This window comes from Drosophila serrata, unplaced genomic scaffold (genome assembly GCF_035046125.1).
Source record: "Drosophila serrata isolate PLE 108 unplaced genomic scaffold, ASM3504612v1 contig_240, whole genome shotgun sequence".
Taxonomy (NCBI): domain Eukaryota; kingdom Metazoa; phylum Arthropoda; class Insecta; order Diptera; family Drosophilidae; genus Drosophila; species Drosophila serrata.
Window position 1 is genome coordinate 10677682 of NW_028257138.1, and position 21922 is coordinate 10699603.

Sequence of the window (21922 nt, forward strand, 5' to 3'; positions counted from 1 at the left end):
AAATGTAAAAGCTAACGAAAGGCTAGAGACTGGATAGGAAATGTCGAAACAAATTTTAATTTTCCTTAAAAAAAATAACAATAATTTACAAATTTTACACAGAATCAACTACAAATAATTTAGAAATATCAGTCAATCTAAACTAAACAAACAAATCATTCCATTAAGCAGACTTTTGTTTGTTTTTCTCTATAATCCAATCGACAGCCTCGGAAAAGTTTTCCACCAATGCAGTGGGAGGCGGTGAAGGATTAACATCCGGTAAATATTTCCCGGTCTTGACCAGAATTCCCTGCATACCAACGCTCATGGCACCGACAATGTCATCATTGGCATCCTGCAACCATGAATCATTAATGTCACTATCCAATGAGAAGCCTTAATACCACTTACATCTCCTATCATAACGCAGGAGGACGGATCTAGGCCATCCAAAGCTCCTTCGAAGAAGTAAGGATTTGGTTTGCCAATCAATTTGGCGGATCGTCCAGTAGCAAATTCCAGGCCCTTTACAAAGCAGCCAGGTCCAAGGGCTAGCCCATCATTGCGTTTATAGAATTTGCCCTGATGTATGGCCACCAGTTGGTGATTCTTGTTTTCCAGGAGAACACTATTAGGGTAAAAGGAGTATCAGTAGAAATACAATAATATTGGTGGCTATCCTCACTTAAATGCCTTGTTTAAACAGTCATAGTTGAACGCTTTGGGGGCCAGTCCAATTACCACCGAGTCCTGGTAACGTTTCGTATCCTCCGGAGGAAAGTCCTGACGAGCATCTTCTGAGAGGAGGTAAAATGGATTGAGCTTACTCTTCTCCACATACGTGACGGCGGCACTCAAGGAGCTGTAGATCTCCGAGGGATCCAACTGAAAGCCAATCTTGCAGAGTCGATCGTGAAGCGTGGCCTTCGAGTCCTTGGTTGTGTTTGTTACGAATTTGACGGCTACGCCGGATCCACGCAATCTTCTCGCAGTATATGTATGTACATGTGTTAGTATATAAATATTGTTGCTTGCACTTTGTTAGGCGTACCTCTTTAGAGCCTCAACGGCGTTAGGAGTGGGGTCATCCTCCACATGTAGAGTACCGCTGAGATCTATAAGGGCAGCTTGGATGGACATCCTGTTGAATTTTGCAAAGGTTCTTCTCCCAATCAGACGCATTTAGTAAGTCCAGCTGATTCGATACCGGTTTCATCGACTATCGATAGTCGATATGTTGTGTTCAAGCAGCTGATGCAGTGGCATGGCCGTAGCGGAAGGGCTTTACTTAATAACAAAACTTTATTTGCAGTTTTATTTATTTGTATATATTTGTAGTGGGTTAATTTGGTTGGTTTTTATTGAATTTAAATATGATAGCTTAACTTTGTGTGAAATAATTCAAACCCTTTAATTGTGTTAGAGACTACACCTCTGCCCACAGGCGCCGTTAGCAATGTTGTTTTCTACCGGCAGATCTGTTTTAGCGCGAGCTCTGTCCGATATATCCGCGAATTGGAAACAAAGTGGACTTATAGCAACATACTGCCAGTCAGCCACAGCCCTTCGCCCCAAAAAGGCCAAGTCCCAGCGAAAGGAGGTAAGGAGAAGCTAAGATCGAACGGAATTTACATAACTAAACTGTTTCTCCTTTCAGGCTCAATACTTCTCCGATGCCAAGAGGGTCCGGGCGATTGGCGGTAAAGGCGGCGACGGCTGCGTGTCCTTCCTGCAACTTTGGTGCAATGAAAGAGCCGGTCCCGATGGCGGCGACGGTGGCCATGGCGGGCATGTAGTTTTCCAGGCCTCCAACGATGTGCGTAACTTCAACCACGTGGGCAGCGTTCTAAAGGCGGAGGAAGGAGAGCGCGGCAACGCCAAGGATTGCCATGGCAAGAACGCCAAGCACTCAGTGATAAAGGTCCCCATTGGCACTATAATTAGGAACGCTCAGGGCATTATTGTCGGAGATCTGGCACAGGCGGATCTAATGTTTGTGGCCGCTCGCGGAGGAGCCGGCGGCAAGGGCAATCGTTTCTTTACCACAGACAAGGAGACCAGTCCCAAGGTATGCGAGTACGGGCCGAATGGCGAGGACTTTTCCTACATCCTGGAACTGCGCAGCATGGCAGATGTGGGTCTGATAGGCTATCCAAATGCCGGTAAGAGTACCTTGCTAAATGCCCTGACCCGCGCCAAGCCTAAGGTGGCCCCGTATGCCTTTACCACTCTGCGTCCCCATTTGGGCACCGTCCAGTACGATGATCATATTCAGCTGACCATTGCCGATCTGCCAGGCCTCGTTCCCGATGCACATCTGAACAAGGGTTTGGGCATACAGTTCCTAAAACACGCAGAACGGTGCACCCTGCTGCTATTTGTTCTGGACGCAAGCGCGTCTGAGCCCTGGACGCATTACGGCCAACTAATGCATGAGCTACAACAGTTTGGCGGACGATTGGCCAGTCGCCCCCAGCTGGTGGTGGCCAACAAACTTGACGTGAACGAGGGTCGGGAGAACTTTGAGGAGCTGCAGCGCCGACTCGAGAAACCAGTACTTGGTATCAGTGCAAAGATGGGTCAGAATCTGGAGCAACTCCTTAGAAGCATTCGAAAGGAGTACGACCGGCATAAGGCTCAGGAAAGAGATTTAAGATAAAGATGCTTCGATTGTTAGTTATAAATAAAACTTTATTCTTACGATCTACACGAAGATAAATGGAACGTCGACTCATTACAAGCCCTCCTCGGATGTCGGCAGCCAAAAAGCCATGTTTGTGCAGGCCGAGGCAAGCATCATATACTTGGGATTGAACTGGACACATTGCACCGGTCCCGGATGGTCGCCGTTGAGCACGGAGACCTTGTTGCCCGTGTCAGCGTTCCAAATGTGCACTCGTCCGTCCGTGCTGCCCGAGAATATGAACTGTGAGTCCGGGCTGAAGCTGGCCTCGATGGCTATTCCCTTGTTGTTCGGATAGCCGGTAAACGTTTGCAGCGGTGTACCGTGAAATGCGTCCACCAGCCGAATGACCGACCCGTTCGTGCTGATCAGTATGGTTTTACCGTCCCTGGAGAACTTTAGCCCCGTCCAGTCGCACTCCTTTTCCTGGTTCAGCTTAAAGGTGACAAAGGGACCCTTGTCGAACGATCGCAAGTCGTACAGCTTGATACTCTCCGAGTTGACACCGGCGGCGAAGATCAGGCCCTCTGGATCGTAGGCTGCGATTGGCCGACCGGACAGATGCATTAGTCCCTGGCAGTTCGGTGATCGAAGGTCCCACAGGCGCAATGTCTTGTCCAGTGAGCCGGATAAGAAGGTGTCCTCTACCGGCGAAATGCACAGCGATATAACCTTCTTCGTGTGGCCGGGGAAGTAGCGGAGGTATTTGTTGTCATGCAGGCTCAAATACCGGATAGTATCGTCCACCTTTGTCGAACTATGGATGGCCGTGTTGTTTGCATGCGTAAAGTGAATGAGGTCTACGCCGTACTTCTTTGAGTTCACCGTCCGCGACTGTGTCCCCTTTTCGCAGTCGTATATCACGATCTGGTCGTCCTCGCTGCACGAGATGAGGTGCTCTCCATTGGGCGCAAAGTCTATGGCGTTGATCTTATCAGTGTTCTCCCGAAAGATCTTGGCCACTTTGAAGCTGCGCACGACAGAATCTATGAGTTTTATTTTCATTGTGCAGTTATCCGGGCTTCTATTTTGTTTATAATTTTTTTATTCGACGCGAGGTAACGTTAGAGATGATACTTGGTTCGATAACAGGTTCCGCATTTCTCATCGAGCTGGCATGCCGGAACTGGTTCAAGAGCAAACATTTAAAATTTGATTTCTGATTTAAAATCTGAGCATTAGATAATTATATATGAGTCCCAGAAGCGGAGGCAGTAAATCATAACTTTACTTAACCTTTACTATAGGTAAGTAAGCTTGAACTACTCCAATATTAAAGCCACTTTGTGGCCATGGTTTTCATCCCAAATACTTGGATTAATTGATGGGACTCTATATAATTACAAAAAGTAAAACGATTTAACCAGATAAAAAGACATCTTGTTGGGTCAACAACAAACTTTAAGTATATATTTTTTCGTAAAGCGAAATGTGATGTGAAGCGTATTAAAAGCTATGTGTAAATACATTTTAAATGTACACAATTTAATCAAGTGCAATTGTTCACATTTTGATTTGTTAGTATTGTGTACATTAAAAATATATTACTCAGTGCTGCTGTGGACAGTCACAGGTAATGCTGGGAGTGTTGCCCAGCAGATCTTTGGGATCCACATACACTGTACCCTCCTTTCCCCGAGCAAAAGGGGTTTGTCCATTGGTTTGTAAGTAAAAGTCGCCATATATCCTGTAAATTAGAAGACCTAATTAATTAATTCTTTGTTATATAGTTTAGGCAACTTACGACGTAGGGCAGTGATGACCCATCACCACCGGTTGGCACGTCTCAATAGTTTTCCTTTGCTTAAATTCCGCCCAGTTCTTAGCCGCCACCGCATCGAATCGGATGGGATAGCGATCCGAAACACTCTCGGCCCAGAACCACCAGCTTCGCCGATGACTGGACAGATCGTTGTCACTGAGCATTTTGTAGTTGCGCTTCGGACAACCGGGTTGTAGACTGTTGCCTCCATTGGGCCAGAAGTCCACCGTTCCCGTGCTTGTCGGCGCTCCATACATCCAGGCATCCGTGTGTATAACGTCCACGAACTCGGCATCCTTTCTGGACAGGTGTGTTCCTGGGTAGTAAAGCGGAAAGGCGGGATCTAAAGCGGAAATTCTGAAAAAAGGCGAAAAACCAATATTTCATACATATAAAGGATTTATATATTTTAAATTTCCCTTACCTTTTCAATTTTCTGACACCGTTTGTGCGCTTCATTATCTCGCGCCCAAGGACTCCGGCCAGTTGACCGCCCATTGAGTGTCCAACAACGTGGAATTTCTCAATATCCAGACCGTGATCAAACATTTTGAGAAGTACTTTGGCCAATTCCGGACCCAGTTGCTTGACATTGGGAAAGGCATCGAACATATAGTTGCCATCGGCCAGTTCTCCCCAATCCAGGACAATCAGGTTGGTATCCTTGCGCTCCAAATAGGCCTCGGCAATGACATGTATGCTCTCAACATCCGGGTCTTCCAAGTAGCCATGCAAGTAGAGCACGGTGTTCTTGTCCAAGTCCAAGTTCTCATCTTCCAATAGGCTCTGGTAGTCCGTTAAATCGTAGATATCACTATCAGCTACGCAGGGTCTATGTGGGTAAGGAGATAAAACTTGAATTAAAATAGCCACTGACTGGATAGTAGTTTATGTGAAATGTGAGTTTACTTTTTAAAAAGTAATACATTTACTATAAATGTTTTTATATTATTCAGAAAACATGGTAAGATATTATTCTAAAAGTCATTAATCAAACTCAGTTGGGAACACTGTGATGTTAGTAAACAAATAAAATAATATACATTTGGTAATATATATATTTTTTAAATATCTTACCCATAATATAGTATAAACTTGGCCGTAGTCAGATCCGCTTTCGAGTTCTTGAGACCGAAGAGCAACCCTAGGTAATTGCATGAGAATCCAAATTGTTTTAAAGTAATTTTCCACATTTGCTTATTCACTTACTGGATTTGTTTTTAATGGCTTTGTGCATATTGCTGTGGGGCTGGTTGGTTGGCGCCGAACTGCTATTAGTCCATAAAATGATTGATTACGTGGTGGCCGGCAGCTGGTTTCCGGATATCCTCTGCTCCAATGCGGTGGTTGACAAAGACTGGGGATGGCGGACACTCGATTAGTTGCGGATCAGTGTGGTGGCGTGGCCTGGCCTAAAATCCATTCAAATTGATAAGTCTAATTAAATTTCAATCTATCCCGGATAAGATAGCACACATAAGCGGCCGGTCCGAAACAGCCTTGCGACGACGCGACCATAGTGAATCACAGAAGTCGGTGGTGGCACCAACGGCGGCAAAGTCCGGCCTCATGGAGCTCCAATCTTTTACCATGCATCATTCATGTGCACAGTGGGAAATCTAATTTTGGTAATTTTTACGATATTTTTATGACCACTTTTGTGGGCTTGAAAGCGCTTAATCGAACATTAATCCCATTATGCACTTGAGCGGTAATCTATGAGTGATCGATCCGAAGCAATATATATCAAAGCAAATGAAAGCCATTAAGGCTGTGTCGCCACTTAGTCTACTTTGATCGCTGAGCTATTAATATCACGTATAAGAAGCAATTAGGAGTTTCTGAATTGCACACTTTATTCGGTCAAAGAATTTCATCACGGAAAAAACCTTTACATTATAAATTAATTCGTTTCTCTTTGTTACAAGCATGTTAAAACAATTATATCACAAGGTAGAAGGTAAAAAATAGTTGGGGAAAAGCTCAAGCATGACGTACATCATACTTATGTGTTTAAAATGAACTTCTATATTTAAAGACTTATAAAACATGTCATTGAACTTAGTTTGATCTTGCCAAACTACGTTTAATGGACACAATTAAACTATAAAAATGTTTTCAAATTAAAAGCATACGTTTGTTCGGGGTCGATTTAACATGGTATGAACTCCACTGTCTTTTGCCGCACAGATTACCTTAACCCCGAATGGGCAACCTACAAATGCTTAAATATGCAGACTTGAAATTACAGCTCATGGAACTACAGTAAAGCTTACCTAACTTGGATAACTTTTAGTGTTTACATAATCCGTAAGACCATTTATTTAAATATTTTTGTTATAATTTTGACTATTTTAGGATGGCATATCTGACCCTATAAGTCCAAACTTTCTTTTTTATCGGTAGAGCCACTCTGAGGATGCCAATCCCTTTGACTTTCTTATTTTGAATTATACCAAAGAGTTCTCTAACTCAAATCTCTTAGAACTGCTTGCATTAAATATAACTTCTACTTTAAATGAACCTTAAGTTTGGCTTAGGGCAGGTGAGTCTATACCTGAATACGTTTGTTGTTTTGTGTTTGATGAAATCGCAGGTACCCTCATCACCCTGCACCTTCTACCCCGAATCTCTGTGGGCACCCCAACGCGTGCAAATGTTATTTAAGTACCGGCGGCGGCCTTTCTGCCTCAATTTCAGCGCTATACTACGGACATAAATAAAGAGCACTTCAATTTATATTATATTCCGGCTTATCGGGGGGAAATTAGCAGTCAGATAATGGCTGTGAGGGGTCCGGCGCCAGCAAAGCTCTTGGGCGGAAGGCAGAGAAATCGCTTAGCAAAACGCGCCACTTTAGGCTAAACAAAAAACAAAAACCAAATAATCCAACAATAATAGCAACTCAGCATATTTGACATGGCCGTCTGTAATTAACGCGGACACTAGACACCTGTTGAGCACGGGGGAAACGGTCGGGGCACCAGGTCAGTGGACGGAAAACGGACGCGGGAGCTTGCGACACTATGCGGAAAACTGATAATGACCGAAGTCTGCCAGTATACAGACACAACTTAGGAATTCACTTGTATAATTGATTGGTTCCATGGGTTCGTTTGCCTGGGCAGCGCCCAATCAAATTTGCATCTGATTGACTCTCACAGATCATTTCACGGTGCTTTTGGGTGCGATCGCCCGCGGTTTCCAAACGACACTTACAAACAAGGGGAACGGGAACGGGACCGTGTGTGGTGGCAATGACGAGTGTTAGGCAAACATTTACTTTTACCCACGGAGCACACGGCGACGGATCGTTACGGTCGCGAAAGTCCAACTGATCTCTCGCTCAAAAAGTGCTTGCTCGCTGTAAACAAAACAAAACAATAGTCACAAACTATCGAATTCGGCAACAGGTGACTATCGATATCGACAGTTTTAAAGATCCCAGATTTATATTTTTTGAGATTGTGAAGAAAGTCTCTTAAAAAATCTGTGTGTTTTTTTTGATTATGTTAACAAATTAGCATACAAAATTAAAGATTATAAAGACCTCAAATCTGTGAATTATAGCGTCTTGATATTTGTTCGTAATTTATAATTATTTTTCTATTTACATTAATAAATTCGGAAAGCTTTTCTGTATTAAGTTTATAAATAAGCGTTTCCTTGCAGTAGGTAATCAAAGAGTTCTTAAAACCATGCCAGTTAACAAACTAAAATAATAATATAAACAGGTTTTCTTATTATTTTTTGTTTTACTACAATTTTCATTTTTATTTTTTGTTGCATTCAGATGCTATCAAAGTTTCCAAACTCTACACATGTTTTAATGATCTTTATGCTTATGTGGTAATTTTTTATTTATAATATAAGTATGTAAGTAATAATGTTTAGCTGTGTGTCGCGTTTAGTGGCTCTCGCTTGCATATGATGGCATAGTAGTTGATTCCTCTCCTCTGCTCTTGACTTCTCGACGACGACGACTCCCATCCATTAGCAGTGGCTCTGTTGTGGCGTCAAACACCTTCAGCTTCCGGGGATCCACTACAATTTTCCATTCTTAAGTGTTGTTGCTACATATGTTTTGCCGGGCGTTAAATACATACAATTTAAAAATAGAATAAAAAAGATGCAAGAAGGTTGATTACGCTGTAAACAAGTACACAAATGTTTTATTGCACACAGAGAGAGATCGACACAGCCACGTGGTGAGAGTGATACCGGGAAAGATACAAAAATACAGTAAAACATTAGCATCGGTTATTGGTGGTTTTGTGGGAGGGTCTTAATGTACATTTGATTTTAATCTCGATAAACATTTTTTATTATCTTAAATGAAAACAGATGAATACACATGATGGTCAGGTGGATTAAATACAATTGTTAGTTTGGCAGCTGGATACAGCGGGAGGCAGGTACATCACACAGTTCTCATGGTTGGGCTACTCATCCTCTAACATTCCGTATCAACCCTGGCTGACGCTTGATTGTCAGCAGACGCCTCCGCTGCTGCTTTCGCGTTCATCTCCTGTAGAATATCATTATCAGATGGCGGCGGCATCGGAGGTGCCTCCGTTATCAGCTTTGAGTCCAAAGCTGCCTCAATCTTGGCACCCATGCACGGCGGCACCGCCGTTCTAAACACATTCAATTCCATTTCTAAGGCAGGGATAGCGATGTTAATAAGCAATTGATATATTCCCTTCTACTTCTTGATAATTATGCCCACCAATCCTAAATTTAGTCTCCTGACGCTTCCTATTTTGATTGAAAAACCCCACAAAGTTGTTTAACGACGCTTACCTGCTGCTATACCGGCAATGGCCTGTGCAGCAAAATGCTTAACGTCCACATCTGTGTCCGCGTTCAGTTTGTCGAGCGTGGGCTTCACTTGGGCATCGATGACGCTGGCCTCCAGGAAGGGGGAAATCTTCTGCAGGGTTTTGGCCACATTGAAGCGAACATTTGCGACGGGATCAGCGGCGAGTAGGAGAACTGTGGGCAGTAGCAATTTGGTGGTGATATCTGTACCGCAGACCTCGGCCAAAACGTTCAGGCAGAACAAACAGGTCATTCCTAATAAAGAAGGATACATATTAAAGTCAAAATGGAAATATTCTGTACCATCATAACACTTACTGTGCAAATAGTTCTTGTTGCGCGACATAACTAGGATCATGGGAATAATGGCCTGCTCAGCCCAGGGTGCTCCAAACTGCTCGACTAGCTTCTTCATGTTGAGAGTGGCCGCCTCACGAATGGCATACACATGATCGTTGAGCCAGCCCATGCAGAGACCGCGCAGTTTCTGGTCAAAGAACTCCTGCCCCAACTGACCAGCCAGAGCGGGCATGTACTCAATGATGGCCAGCCGCACTCGCCACTTGGAATCCTCGGCCAACTCAACGATGGCGGGGAGCAGTGACTGCGATAGCTGCTGGATGCCAATGACATCGTTCACGCAGTCCAAGTTTGAAATAATGTTGAGGCGCACTTCCGGGCACTCGTCCTTGAGTTGAATAAGGAACAGGGGCAGGAGCTGCTCCACTGTTTGATAGGCTCCTAGCATGGGACTCAGGCCCATAATGACAGAGGCCAGAGCTGACTTGACATGTGGATTCGGATCCGAAACCAGATCGCGAACATAGGGCAAAATGGAACTGAGAATGATCTGCACCTGGTTGGCCTTGTCCAGATTGGCGCAGAAATCCTTTACCTTGGTGGCCACTGCAGCGCGTACCTCTGCTTCGGCATCCTTGAGCAAATACTGGAAGGCTGGCACCAAGTCGACTCTTGTAATCTCCGGGCCTACTGCCTTTTGCAGGTCCACAAACTTCTCGGCCACCATATAGCGCACACGCCACGACGAATCGCTAGCGCACTGACGCAGAGTGGGCAAAACCAGCTACGAATTCGAGGAAATGTGATTAGCTAAAAAAGTGATTTTAACATATTAAAAGAGCTTACGTGCTCAACGTCGTCCTGGGGCAGCAACTGGGCGATGCTCACGCAAGCCTCCACGGCCAGAAGACGAACAGAGTCCTGAAGAGAAAAAGGAATAGTTTGAAGTTCTGCCCACAGATTACATGACTTTGGCTTACCTGATCATCTTGAGCCAGCTGCACAAAATTGGGGATCAAATCCGACTTAAGGTACTCGGTCTCCACGACCTTGGCAAACTCGCCCAGCTTATTGGCCGCCGCCCGTCGCACCATGGGAGTCTCGTCCTGGCACAGCTTACGGAAGTTGGCACGCAGCTCTGCCTTCACGGGCTGAGTGACTCGGGGATAGCAGACCGAGAAAAGGCCGCATGCCGAAGTGCGCGAGGTAAACCAGTCGCCTGAGACGAGACGCTGCAACGTTGGAACCACATGGATCTCCAGATCCTGGGCACTGTGCTCAGCGGCCACGGTGCGCAGCGATTCAACCGCCTTGTCACGTACAACGGTCTCCTCGACGGTGGCCAAACTCTCTAGTGGTGGAATCAAATACATTGCAAACTCGGGACCGCCCACGAGACCTGGCAAGGAAAGAGGGAAGAATTTTTCATAGAGGAAATTAAACAAATGATTGCGTTATCCATATGCTTACTCGTAAAGTTGCCCAGTTGATCAGCCAGAGCCAGCAACACCTCATCTTCGTCGTAAATGGTCTCGGTGAGGAAGGGAATTAACTCGGACCGAGTGCGCTCTTCGCCCAAAGCCAAGGCAATGGTGGATAGCTTCTTGATGGAATTTAAACGAAGCTGCGGAAATTACGTGAAATAATATTAGAATACAGGAGTTGGATAATGTAAATTTGTGCAATGAAAATAGCAAGTATGTTACTCATAGAATTGCTTTACAAATTAACACTTTAAAACTATAACCTCCCATCCTTGAATTTGCGAAATTTATCAAAATGCAAAAAATGCAGTTTCTCCACTGGAATGTCTCCATGGGAAACGATTATCCTGCATATCGATAGCAAAAACCGGCTGGTCCTAATGGAAGTTTTTGTTCTTTTCGTATGCAAAATTTATTGAAAACTTAATCGATGTTTTATTGCCCATGAAAAAAAAAAATAATACTTTTTCCGCAGCAGTGTGCATACACACGAGCCCACACACCCATACACACGAAAATACCCATGCACACAATGACGCATTTTTTTGCACAAATACACACAGCCGACGGGAGGAAGGGTTGAGGGCACGCTTCCCCATTTAGAATCAATTATTTCGCCAGTTTGGGAGCCGCCCGGCCATAGACACTGACTAACCTGCACATCCTCGTTTTTCAACTCATCGATGAGCACCGCTATGGGATATAGGGAGTCATCCACAGATTTGTCGCTCGCTGCCATCTTTTCTGCTGCTTCTCACACACACACACACGCACTGAAAATCGGTTTTTCTATTCTGCGTAAAATCAGATCGGTTTGGCCCTTCGGCGATTCACAATGCGTTTTTATAAGACAACAAATATTTTCACAGGCTTTTCCGTTTCGTCTGCTGCAATTTGCTAGTATTCAACAAAATATTCTCCGATTAGTTTTCCAATGAAAATCAGACGACAGAGATGGTGCAAATTATATATATTTTTCACTTCAAGTGACACAACGGGAAGTGTGCCCAGCTCAAAAGAAAAAATTCGTAGCATTATATCTAGGGGTGCGGAACCTCGAAACAGCAGTAGATGTTTACCAGTTTAGCTTAGACCCGAACCACACTCATTGTGTTGGTGGAATTATATTTATTGACTGATATTACGTTTTAATGAAGCCTAATTTTCTAGGAAGGTTACAAATTCGGTCAACTTGAGCAACTGATCATCGTTGCCGCGGCTGGGCGGCGTCTCCTTAACCTTGGGCTTCAGGATCACACGGTCGCCGTATAGTTCCTCGGTCCAATTTAAAGCCGCACACGCCTTTTTCAGTTCATCCTCGGAGAGCAGGGACAGCTCCAGCAGGTCCTGCTGGTAGATAGACACATAGGCGCTGCCCACCAGAGTGAATAGTTCCTCGCGCTGCTTGACTGGGAGGGGCCAACTGTTAGTAACTATTTTAACTGCTCATCACTGCTGATCACTTACGCAGTAGGTCTTCCAAAGGCGCCTTTACTTTCTCGGACCACTCGTACTTGATGTGTTTGAAGAAGTCGGTGTAGTTATTGTGCTGCAGCGCCAGGTTCAGTAGATTTAACTGGCTCAGTTCTTTGTCCTCCTTCAATTTGTCTGGTACTCGCATCCACAGTAATTTGGCATTGGCCCTACACAGCCAAAGTTATTAATAATTAAAGTTTTTTCGCCGGCTGAATTTTGCAATACCTACAGTTTGTTTTCGTATAGATAAATAGCAAGTAATTGCTGGTAGACGTCCGCTCCCAATTCGACTTGCTGCGGAAAAAGGTGAATTTAACAATGCATCAGGCTTAGGTCTCACTCACCTCCAATTCCTCGTTCTCCAGGCGTTCCAAGATATCAGTGTATTTATTTAAATGCATTTTGTTTTGCTAATTTTTCCTGCTGCTAATAATAATGTGACCGTTGGCCCAAAGTAACTCTGAATCTTTGTAGAGTTTAGCTGTCAACTGCTGTAAGCTATCGATACATCGTGCAATTCGTTTTCAAAGAACATTGCCTATAACATTCCAAGAATGGATAACTAGCACCGTAATAAAATTGCTTGTTTAACTACAAACAAAAATGTTGGCTAATTTCGGAAACATTTGAGATATCGTGTGGTTACCTATCGATAGCTGCTCTGACAGGTCTCCACTATCGTGAGCTGTCAACGAGCCAAAAGTCTCCACCTTCTTTTCGGTGTCAAAAACTAGACTATCAAGATGGGTCGTATGCACGCTCCTGGGTAAAAATGCTTATATTTAATATTTCCAAGCATCTGTGCGAAGCGTTACGTCCGCAAAGTGTGTCTGCCGTGTGAACTTAGCCCCTAGTCATGATTTCGGCCCACCTACCGGACGACTAGCCGTAAAAAATGGCAAACACGGCCAAGCACATGGCGCAAACGTTTCGCTTGCGACAGTCGCCGCCGCCAGAACGCAGACTAATTTTCGATTTTCCGCAGCAAGGGTATTTCCCAATCCGCGCTCCCCTACCGCCGTACCGTCCCATCGTGGCTGAAACTGAACGCCGATGATGTTAAGGACCAGATCAAGAAGCTGGGCAAGAAGGGTCTGACCCCCTCCAAGATCGGTATGTGTATTGTGTACGAGTGTTGTTGTTTGAGGTTATGTTGACAATGGCTCGGAATTGTTTTACAGGCATCATCTTGCGTGACTCGCACGGAGTCGCCCAGGTGCGTTTCGTGAATGGAAACAAGATTCTGCGCATCATGAAGTCGGTGGGTCTGAAGCCCGACATTCCCGAGGATCTGTACCACATGATCAAGAAGGCTGTGGCCATCCGCAAGCATTTGGAGCGCAACCGCAAGGACAAGGACGGCAAGTTCCGTTTGATTCTGGTCGAGTCCAGGATTCACCGTCTGGCCCGCTACTACAAGACTAAGAGCGTTCTGCCACCCAACTGGAAATACGAGTCGAGCACCGCCTCCGCCTTGGTTGCTTAAGTCATCGTCTTCGATTCGCAACTGCTTTCCTCGTTCGTTAGTTGGTAGTTTGTTTTGAAATCTTGTGGGCTCTACATTTCAAGTAATGTACAACCAATAAACCCAACAGAAATAAAACTGGAAACCGGAACTATTTTATAGAATCTATACACTGTAATTTCGCTTGGAGGTGGAAAGTGGCAAGTAGAACTTGTAAATAATGGTCCACTTTATTAAAACATTTAGTTCTCAAAGTCATGTTGCAATTTTTTTTTTTATTTTTTTTTTGAATTATATCATGATAAACGCTGAGCTTTAGCTTAGAGAGATCTATATATTTACGGATATTTAGATATTGAGAAAGGTAGGGTAATGGGTGGGATCATATTGATATTTATCAGGACTTCCTTAATATATAAACATTATCAAAGGGGATCTTATCATTAAATAAAGGCTAATGTGCTTAGTAGCATAAAGGGAAGAATACTGATAACCTGACTAATAAAGTTTTTCTTAATCAGGACTTCCGACATCATAGTTCGGAATTTATAATCTATAAGACTCGATTTTATTATTAAAAGAATTATTTATTAATTTTTACACAACATTTAACACAAAAGTATAAGTTGCTACAACCTGGCGGTACGGATTTCAATTTAATTTGCCCATTCCTTCTGTGTATATTTCGTAATTATAATTATTATTTACACAATTATATGTCTGCATGCAAATGTGCAATGAAATATTTAATTGTACTTGTTGATTCCGTCTTCAGCAGGAAAGTAAAATGTGCAATATACCCCACGCACACATCCAAAATGTTGATACAGTATGACATCATTAACAGGAATATTCTATAAACCAGCGGGAAATTTTTAATATAACGTCAATAATCCTTAATCGAACATTGTGGCTACAAGATAAATTTTAAATTAATTGTATTATTAACGTATTTTCTGTTTTGCCCCCAAATTTCAAGTGTTTATTTCAGAAATATTTGCAAATAATGGCAAAATATTTAAATTTAATTAATATAATAGATTATCTAGCAGTTACAATTTAAAATATTTTTAAATATTGATTTTCTTTTAACAATTACTTATTTTCAACTGAAACCCAGTGAACAAATTCAGCAAGAGAGCTCATTCAGAGCGCACATCACGTAGCTTGACTGTAGCCTAGGGCGACATTCGCATTAAGAGCCGATAGCCGCCGACGCCACAACAGCACAGTATTCGGCTGCCCTTTCAGACACTCGGACCGAAGTTTGTTTTATTATTTGTTATATTATTTTTCGTTGCCAGCAGCTGCGGCGGCCGGCCTTCTATCGCAGCAATTCTCACGTTCGCGGAGAACCATTCGCTAGTTTGGGCATTGTTGAATGTAAACAATATTGGAACAAAATGTACGTACACAGAAGTGATTTCGCAAGCAGGAGCAATTATTTTAATTGTGCTCAACCGCCAATTGTCGGACAATTTATTTGTGTGTGCCGGAAAAAATCCATGTGATTAGATAATTTACAGGCAAACGAAAAAGCATCGATGAAGCGGCATTTTATCTATGCGCGATTATTGTTGTTTGCCTGATAAATGTAATGGATTTGCATGAATTTTGGAGAAATTTCCCTTTTCGTACAGCAACAACGTGGTTCGGTTCTTAAGTGTGGGTGTGCGTGTGTACCCACACCAGTGCAAACCCAGAACGGGGAAACGGTAAATGGCTGACACGGCCCGGCTGCCTCCCTCGAATTGGTTATTCTCAGCCGCGCGAGTGAATGAAACAGACAACGAAAAAGGAGCAGAGAAATACAGTGAAGATCGATTACTTAAAACGTATATTTCGAACTTTTTGCTGTTAAATTCGGGAGTTGTTTAAAATGTTAGAAAAGCTGAAGATTAATTAAATGAATGTAACATATGGACATGTTTATTTGTTCCCTTTTGCAGAGATTTATATTGAAATATTCTATTTTTAAAGTGAAGTGCGTGTCTACTCCCACTCATCTTCACTGTAGTGGCGAAATGGCCAGCCGCGTGTTTTGTTTTTTAAGAACTAACTGTTCTCGAATATTGTTCGGTGACAGGGGCGGCTTGTCGTTAAAGTGAACCTCATTATGATGAATTACAAAACTTATGAGCAGCAGTGACACATCCAGTGCCTCCCCCTCTCCCTTTTATTGTTTTGCCTCGCCCTGGGTTTCGCGTATAAATAAATAAAATATACACAGACTTCTCCCAGTCGCCAAGCCAACGAGAATTCAATTCGCAGATAAATAAAACAGAAATGTTTGTTTGATTAAGACATGCCGCGTGTTTGTGCTCATATCGCCTTTTGTTTTCAACAAGAAGCACTCAACTGAATTACTTTTACCGTAATCCTCTATTGGTTATTACAATTACAAGTTTTTATAGCTTATTGCCACTTCAATTCAGATTCCTTAGCGGCCTTACCTCAAAATGCAGTCTGTGAAGACGGCAGATCTGCCGGAAAATCCCCGAGAGCGATCAAATTTTATTTCGGCAGCATGTTTCTGGTGAGTTTTTATAAATTTATTATTCTTAAATTGTTATATAATAAATATTTTAATATGTAGGTACACCATGCCCACTTTTGTGAAGGGGCGAAAGGCCACGCTGGAGACCAAGGATCTTTATAGAGCCCTAAAGGAGCACAAATCGGGTATGGTAATATGATGAAATACAGAAAAATTCCTAATGATATAATGGATAAATCAATTTGTAATCAGTTTGCAAGTCATAACATTACATAGCAATTATCTTTGAAATTATGTATGTATATCAAGTTATTGAAAGATAAAGAATGTATATGGAATACTGTCCAGAAGCACTGTAGTTATCACGAGAACAATTAATTTGACTGATCGATCCGAATACATAGTATGTTCGTTGACCGTCTTAATTGATTTGCTTTTTTCTTCTGTTGTTTTCTTCAATTGCTCCCCAAGATTCTGTGTTTTCTGTATTTTTGTTTGTGAAAATTGATAACCGTAATCCGAATTTATTGGGTTCCTCCGTAGCTGCGATTAATTCGAATTCATTTATTTATTTTAATTTTTGCAGAGACTCTCGGAAACAAGCTATGCGCTGCCTGGGAACGCGAGCTGGAGAAGACCAAGGGAAAGCCCAATTTGCTCAGGGCTCTCTTGCGGGTGTTTGGCTGGTACTTTGGTCTGCTTGGACTGGTGCTCTTCCTTCTGGAGTTGGGCCTGCGAACGCTGCAACCGCTTTTCCTGTTAAAACTAATTTCCTACTACGCCCATGGCTCGGAGTCCATTGAAGCTGCCTACTATTATGCTGCGGGAGTGATTTTGTGTAGTGCTCTGAACGTAATCATTATGCATCCGTATATGCTGGGCACTATGCATGTGGGTAAGTCAGACAATAGGCATACGATCGTATTAGATACATGGAATAATGATTTTCGATCGTTTTTAGGCCTCAAGATGCGCGTGAGCATGTGCAGCATGATCTACCGTAAGGCGCTACGACTGAGCACGACGGCTCTTGGAAACACCACCGCCGGTCATGTGGTTAACCTGATGTCCAACGATGTTGGCAGGCTGGATTTGGCTACTATTTTCGTGCACTACCTTTGGGTTGGTCCGCTGGAGACTCTGTTTATCACTTTCTTGATGTACCGTGAGGTGAGGAATACTATAATTGTGTAAATCCAGACATTTCCTGCTCACTCATCAGTTTTCTCTGTGCAGATTGGAATCGCCGCTGTCTTTGGTGTGGCATTTATGCTTCTCTTCATCCCCATGCAGGCGTATCTGGGTAAGAAGACATCGGTTCTTCGACTGAAAACCGCTTTGCGAACGGACGAGCGAGTGCGGATGATGAACGAGATTATCTCGGGAATTCAGGTGATCAAGATGTACGCCTGGGAGTTGCCCTTTGAGCAGATGGTTGCCTATGCGCGGAGAAAGGAGATCAACGCCATCCGTCACGTATCCTACATAAGGGGCATTCTGCTCTCCTTCATCATCTTTCTCACCCGTGTGTCCATTTTTCTGAGCCTTGTGGGTTACGTTCTGCTCGGCACGTTCCTTACCCCGGAGGTAGCCTTCTTGATCACTGCCTACTACAATATCCTGCGAACCACCATGACTGTGTTCTTCCCACAAGGTATATCCCAGATAGCGGAGACCCTAGTGTCCATTAAGCGTGTGCAAAAATATATGCAATCGGATGAAACGGATGTCTCGGACAGGAGTGTGGCTTTGCCGGAGGATCCGGTAAGCAGCAATCAGGCAACGGTTCATGCTGATGGAGAGGAGGACGCCGATGAGGCTGAAGATAAGTTGCTGGGTCCGCCTCTTTCCACCATTAATGAGAATGCAGTACTGTCGGAGGCGGGCATCTCCATCACTGGACTGAGAGCCAAATGGGACATTAATTCGACCGACTACACTCTGAATGGAGTAAACCTCCGAGTTCAACCTGGCACTATGCTGGGCATTGTCGGACGCACTGGCTCGGGCAAATCCAGCCTCATTCAAGCCATTCTCGGAGAACTGCGTGCAGAGTTTGGCGAGATAAAGGTCAATGGAACGATGTCCTATGCCTCACAGGAGCCATGGCTGTTCTCCGGCACCGTACGCCAGAACATCCTCTTCGGTCAGCCTATGGATCGTCGACGCTACGCCAAGGTAGTGAAGAAGTGTGCTCTGGAGCGCGACTTTGAGTTGCTACCATTTAAGGATAAAACCATTGTCGGAGAGCGTGGCGCCTCCCTGTCCGGCGGACAGAAGGCAAGAATCAGTCTGGCGAGAGCTGTTTACCGTGAGACTTCTATCTACTTGCTGGATGATCCACTAAGTGCTGTAGACACCCATGTGGCCCGCCATCTATTCGAACAGTGCATGCGTGGCTATTTGCGCGAGCGCATCGTCATTCTGGCCACTCATCAGCTGCAGTTCCTGCAGCACGCCGACCAGATTGTAATAATGGACAAGGGTCAGGTCAGTGCCGTGGGCACCTACGAGTCTCTACGGGAGTCCGGACTCGACTTTGCTAGCATGCTGGCCGATCCGGAGAGAGATGAGCAGTCGGAGGAGAAATCGCGCTCACGTTCGGGCAGCTACAGTCACAGCCATGGTCATGGTGACCAACGACGCAACAGCGAGCAATCTCTCCTGTCTATAGCGGACTCATGCTTGGAGGACGCAGAGGCGGAGGAGGGACAGATGATTAACCAGGAACGCCAGGAAGCAGGACGTATTGGCCTTGGTCTGTACAGCAAGTATTTCAAGGCTGGTGGTGGTTTCTTCGCCTTCTTCGTGATGATGGGCTTCTGTGTGCTGTCGCAGGCAATGGCATCGTTGGGCGATTACTTCCTTTCTTACTGGTAAGGCGTTGCCTTCTGGCAGGATATGTTTTATATGCCGCTCCCTTCTAACTCCTTTTAATTATTTCCGTTTTCAGGGTCACCAAAAAGGGAAACGTGGCTGCCCAAGCAGATAATAACACACTCAGCTCTGAGGCCATCGAGTCGCAACTGTCACTTTGGATGCGAGATCTGGGTTGGGCCGTCGACGCTGAAATGCTGGACACTTATATATTCACGTTGATAACGGTCTTGACTATCGTGGTGACGGTAGCGCGCTCATTTCTATTCTTCAACCTGGCCATGAAAGCATCCATCCAATTGCATAACTACATGTTCCGAGGCATCACACGGGCAGCCATGTACTTCTTTAATACGAATCCATCGGGTCGCATCCTGAATCGCTTCTCGAAGGATATGGGACAAGTGGACGAGATTCTGCCTGCCGTAATGATGGACGTTATTCAGATCTTTCTCTCACTGGCTGGCATTGTCATCGTCATAGCCCTGGTCAATCCACTATTTCTAATCCCAACCCTTGTCCTGGGCATCATTTTCTATCAGCTGCGTACCTTTTACCTAAAAACTTCGCGGGATGTAAAACGCTTAGAGGCAATAAGTAAGTGCTAATCCATTCCTATGGTGGAAAATGGTTTCCTAAACATATTTTAACTTCTTGACCATAGCTCGCTCCCCTGTGTATTCGCATTTGGCTGCGTCACTCACGGGCCTTTCCACAATTCGGGCTTTTGGAGCCCAACGTGTATTGGAGGCAGAATTCGATAATTATCAGGATATGCACAGCTCCGCGTTTTACATGTTTATAAGTACTTCGAGGGCCTTTGGCTATTGGCTGGACTGCTTCTGTGTAATTTATATAGCCATAATCACACTCAGCTTCTTCGTCTTTCCGCCTGCAAACGGTGGCGATGTCGGTCTAGCAATAACGCAGGTGAGTAAATATTATATTAGCTTTTAAGTTGTGTATACAAATGAGGGTACAAAAAAGAGTAAAGTGGTCCAAAGATTACTCGGAGAATTGCACTATTTTACTTTTACTAATATTACTTATTTCCAATATTTGTCAGGCCATGGGAATGACCGGCATGGTACAGTGGGGAATGCGTCAGTCCGCTGAGCTGGAGAACACAATGACTGCCGTGGAGCGTGTGGTTGAGTACGAGGACATCGAGCCGGAGGGAGAATTGGAAGCGCCAATGGACAAGAAACCTCCGAAGTCATGGCCAGAGCAAGGGAAAATCGTGTTCGATGAACTAAGTTTGCGCTACGTGCCAAACCCCAAGGCAGACTATGTCCTCAAGTCACTAAACTTTGTCATAAAGCCAAGGGAAAAAGTAGGAATCGTTGGACGTACAGGAGCAGGAAAATCTTCGCTGATCAATGCCCTTTTCCGACTGTCCTACAACGATGGATCCATTCTCATTGATAAACGAGATACGAACGATATGGGTCTCCATGATCTGCGCAGCAAGATATCGATCATTCCCCAGGAACCTGTGCTCTTCTCCGGCACAATGAGATACAATCTGGATCCATTCGACGAGTATAGTGACGACAAGCTGTGGCGCAGCCTGGAGGAAGTAAAGCTAAAGGATGTGGTGGCAGATTTGCCCAATGGCTTGCAAAGCAAAATCACAGAGGGCGGAACCAATTTCAGTGTGGGTCAGCGTCAGTTGGTCTGCTTGGCCCGAGCTATTCTGCGCGAGAATCGTATCCTGGTAATGGATGAGGCCACGGCTAACGTAGATCCTCAGACAGATGGGCTTATCCAAACCACTATTCGAAACAAGTTCAAGGATTGTACAGTGTTGACGATAGCCCATCGTCTGCACACGATCATGGACTCCGACAAGGTGTTGGTTATGGACGCTGGACGAGCTGTGGAGTTCGGTACGCCGTTTGAGCTATTAACAAAGGCAGATTCTAAGGTATTCCATGGCATGGTGAAGCAGACGGGCCAAGCCACATACGAAGGACTATTAAAAATTGCACAAAAGGTTCGGCATTTGCATAATTCGTAAGTGATTATACCAACTGAAAATATGATTCTTCATTTCAGGCCTTTGAGGACAGCCAGGGTCTGCGCCGTTCCTCATAAGACTCAGGGCATATGGAACAAAATATATAGAAATTAAGCCAACGTGCTTAATACCGAGTAATTAGCCGATTAAATGTAGTTAGCTTAACTAATGTTAGTTTGCTTTGAATGTGTTATATCGTGTGAGTGTAAATATGTTTGACCGTGTGTATGTTGTTTACTGGTTTGTGTATATGAAACACTTTATAGTTATCCGTTGCTTATTTTTCTATTTGTATTTAAATCTCACTAAGCGCAAAGAAGTGCCTTTGAAAATAAACGAAATATTTCTACTTAGACATTTTAATGGATTCATTGGGTACTAAAATATACATATGTAAAAAATTACACGAAAAACGGCGCCATCGTGACTTGCAGATTTAATTCATTAACATATGCGTCTGTTTATTTTACCTAAAACTTTTTGTTTACTACTTTTCCGCCACCAACTTTCAATGGCTTTGTATATTTAATCTTACTAGCGTCGATCCGCGACCTA

At 44.1% G+C, this 21922-nt stretch overlaps 8 protein-coding genes across 17 annotated transcripts; 3 read left to right on the top strand and 5 right to left on the bottom strand.

Moving 5' to 3' along the window:
* Positions 1–30: 30 nt before the first annotated feature.
* On the bottom strand, positions 31–1246 carry LOC110183841 (haloacid dehalogenase-like hydrolase domain-containing protein 2). The gene is made up of 4 exons (XM_020952192.2): positions 1034–1246; positions 668–964; positions 394–610; positions 31–337 (listed from the first exon to the last, which is right to left on the bottom strand). The coding sequence occupies exons 1-4, from the start codon at positions 1162–1164 to the stop codon at positions 164–166; spliced, it is 819 nt and encodes a 272-aa protein (XP_020807851.2). The 5' UTR covers positions 1165–1246; the 3' UTR covers positions 31–163.
* LOC110183839 (mitochondrial ribosome-associated GTPase 2) lies at positions 123–2701 on the top strand. Of its 2 annotated transcripts, none has more exons than XM_086831406.1 (3): positions 123–261; positions 1427–1582; positions 1640–2701. In XM_086831406.1, exons 2-3 carry the CDS (start codon positions 1439–1441, stop codon positions 2639–2641), a joined length of 1146 nt encoding a protein of 381 aa, XP_086687532.1. In that variant the 5' UTR covers positions 123–261; positions 1427–1438; the 3' UTR covers positions 2642–2701. The 2 variants fall into 2 exon arrangements, with proteins under 2 accessions (XP_086687532.1, XP_086687533.1); XM_086831407.1 differs by lacking the exon at positions 123–261 and adding an exon at positions 1219–1332.
* Wdr82 (WD repeat domain 82) lies at positions 2653–3670 on the bottom strand. The gene has a single exon (XM_020952191.2). The coding sequence runs from the start codon at positions 3668–3670 to the stop codon at positions 2717–2719; it is 954 nt and encodes a 317-aa protein (XP_020807850.1). The 3' UTR covers positions 2653–2716.
* Positions 3671–4048: 378 nt separating this feature from the next.
* On the bottom strand, positions 4049–7818 carry LOC110183831 (pancreatic triacylglycerol lipase). 4 transcript variants are annotated; one of them, XM_086831408.1, is made up of 6 exons: positions 7647–7818; positions 5637–5839; positions 5505–5571; positions 4852–5259; positions 4410–4784; positions 4049–4352 (listed from the first exon to the last, which is right to left on the bottom strand). In XM_086831408.1, exons 2-6 carry the CDS (start codon positions 5662–5664, stop codon positions 4214–4216), a joined length of 1017 nt encoding a protein of 338 aa, XP_086687534.1. In that variant the 5' UTR covers positions 5665–5839; positions 7647–7818; the 3' UTR covers positions 4049–4213. The 4 variants fall into 4 exon arrangements, with proteins under 4 accessions (XP_086687534.1, XP_086687536.1, XP_086687535.1 ...); XM_086831410.1 differs by having other exon boundaries at positions 5637–5784; positions 7647–7771; XM_086831409.1 differs by lacking the exon at positions 7647–7818 and adding an exon at positions 6985–7527.
* A 341-nt stretch (positions 7819–8159) lies between these two features.
* Pp2A-29B (Protein phosphatase PP2A regulatory subunit A) lies at positions 8160–12065 on the bottom strand. 3 transcript variants are annotated; one of them, XM_086831404.1, is made up of 8 exons: positions 11688–12057; positions 11019–11172; positions 10529–10947; positions 10395–10469; positions 9567–10332; positions 9231–9503; positions 8534–8576; positions 8160–8471 (listed from the first exon to the last, which is right to left on the bottom strand). In XM_086831404.1, the coding sequence occupies exons 1-7, from the start codon at positions 11769–11771 to the stop codon at positions 8572–8574; spliced, it is 1776 nt and encodes a 591-aa protein (XP_086687530.1). In that variant the 5' UTR covers positions 11772–12057; the 3' UTR covers positions 8160–8471; positions 8534–8571. The 3 variants fall into 3 exon arrangements, with proteins under 3 accessions (XP_086687530.1, XP_086687529.1, XP_020807832.2); XM_086831403.1 differs by having other exon boundaries at positions 8160–8576; positions 11688–12065; XM_020952173.2 differs by lacking the exon at positions 8160–8471 and having other exon boundaries at positions 8478–9086; positions 11688–12050.
* Positions 12066–12145: 80 nt separating this feature from the next.
* CSN8 (COP9 signalosome subunit 8) lies at positions 12146–13474 on the bottom strand. Its single transcript, XM_020952174.2, has 5 exons — positions 13155–13474; positions 12853–13099; positions 12738–12802; positions 12500–12675; positions 12146–12441 (listed from the first exon to the last, which is right to left on the bottom strand). Exons 2-5 carry the CDS (start codon positions 12907–12909, stop codon positions 12191–12193), a joined length of 549 nt encoding a protein of 182 aa, XP_020807833.1. The 5' UTR covers positions 12910–13099; positions 13155–13474; the 3' UTR covers positions 12146–12190.
* RpS13 (ribosomal protein S13) lies at positions 13222–14141 on the top strand. The gene is made up of 3 exons (XM_020952175.2): positions 13222–13274; positions 13494–13621; positions 13690–14141. The coding sequence occupies exons 1-3, from the start codon at positions 13252–13254 to the stop codon at positions 13992–13994; spliced, it is 456 nt and encodes a 151-aa protein (XP_020807834.1). The 5' UTR covers positions 13222–13251; the 3' UTR covers positions 13995–14141.
* Positions 14142–15171: 1030 nt separating this feature from the next.
* On the top strand, positions 15172–21720 carry LOC110183820 (putative multidrug resistance-associated protein lethal(2)03659). Of its 4 annotated transcripts, none has more exons than XM_086831413.1 (10): positions 15172–15378; positions 16388–16509; positions 16570–16655; positions 17057–17365; positions 17432–17640; positions 17707–19346; positions 19424–19944; positions 20012–20277; positions 20414–21343; positions 21406–21720. In XM_086831413.1, exons 2-10 carry the CDS (start codon positions 16433–16435, stop codon positions 21442–21444), a joined length of 4077 nt encoding a protein of 1358 aa, XP_086687539.1. In that variant the 5' UTR covers positions 15172–15378; positions 16388–16432; the 3' UTR covers positions 21445–21720. The 4 variants fall into 4 exon arrangements, with proteins under 4 accessions (XP_086687539.1, XP_086687541.1, XP_020807830.2 ...); XM_086831415.1 differs by having other exon boundaries at positions 15202–15458; positions 16409–16509; XM_020952171.2 differs by having other exon boundaries at positions 15202–15378; positions 16409–16509.
* The last annotated feature ends 202 nt before the right edge of the window (positions 21721–21922 follow it).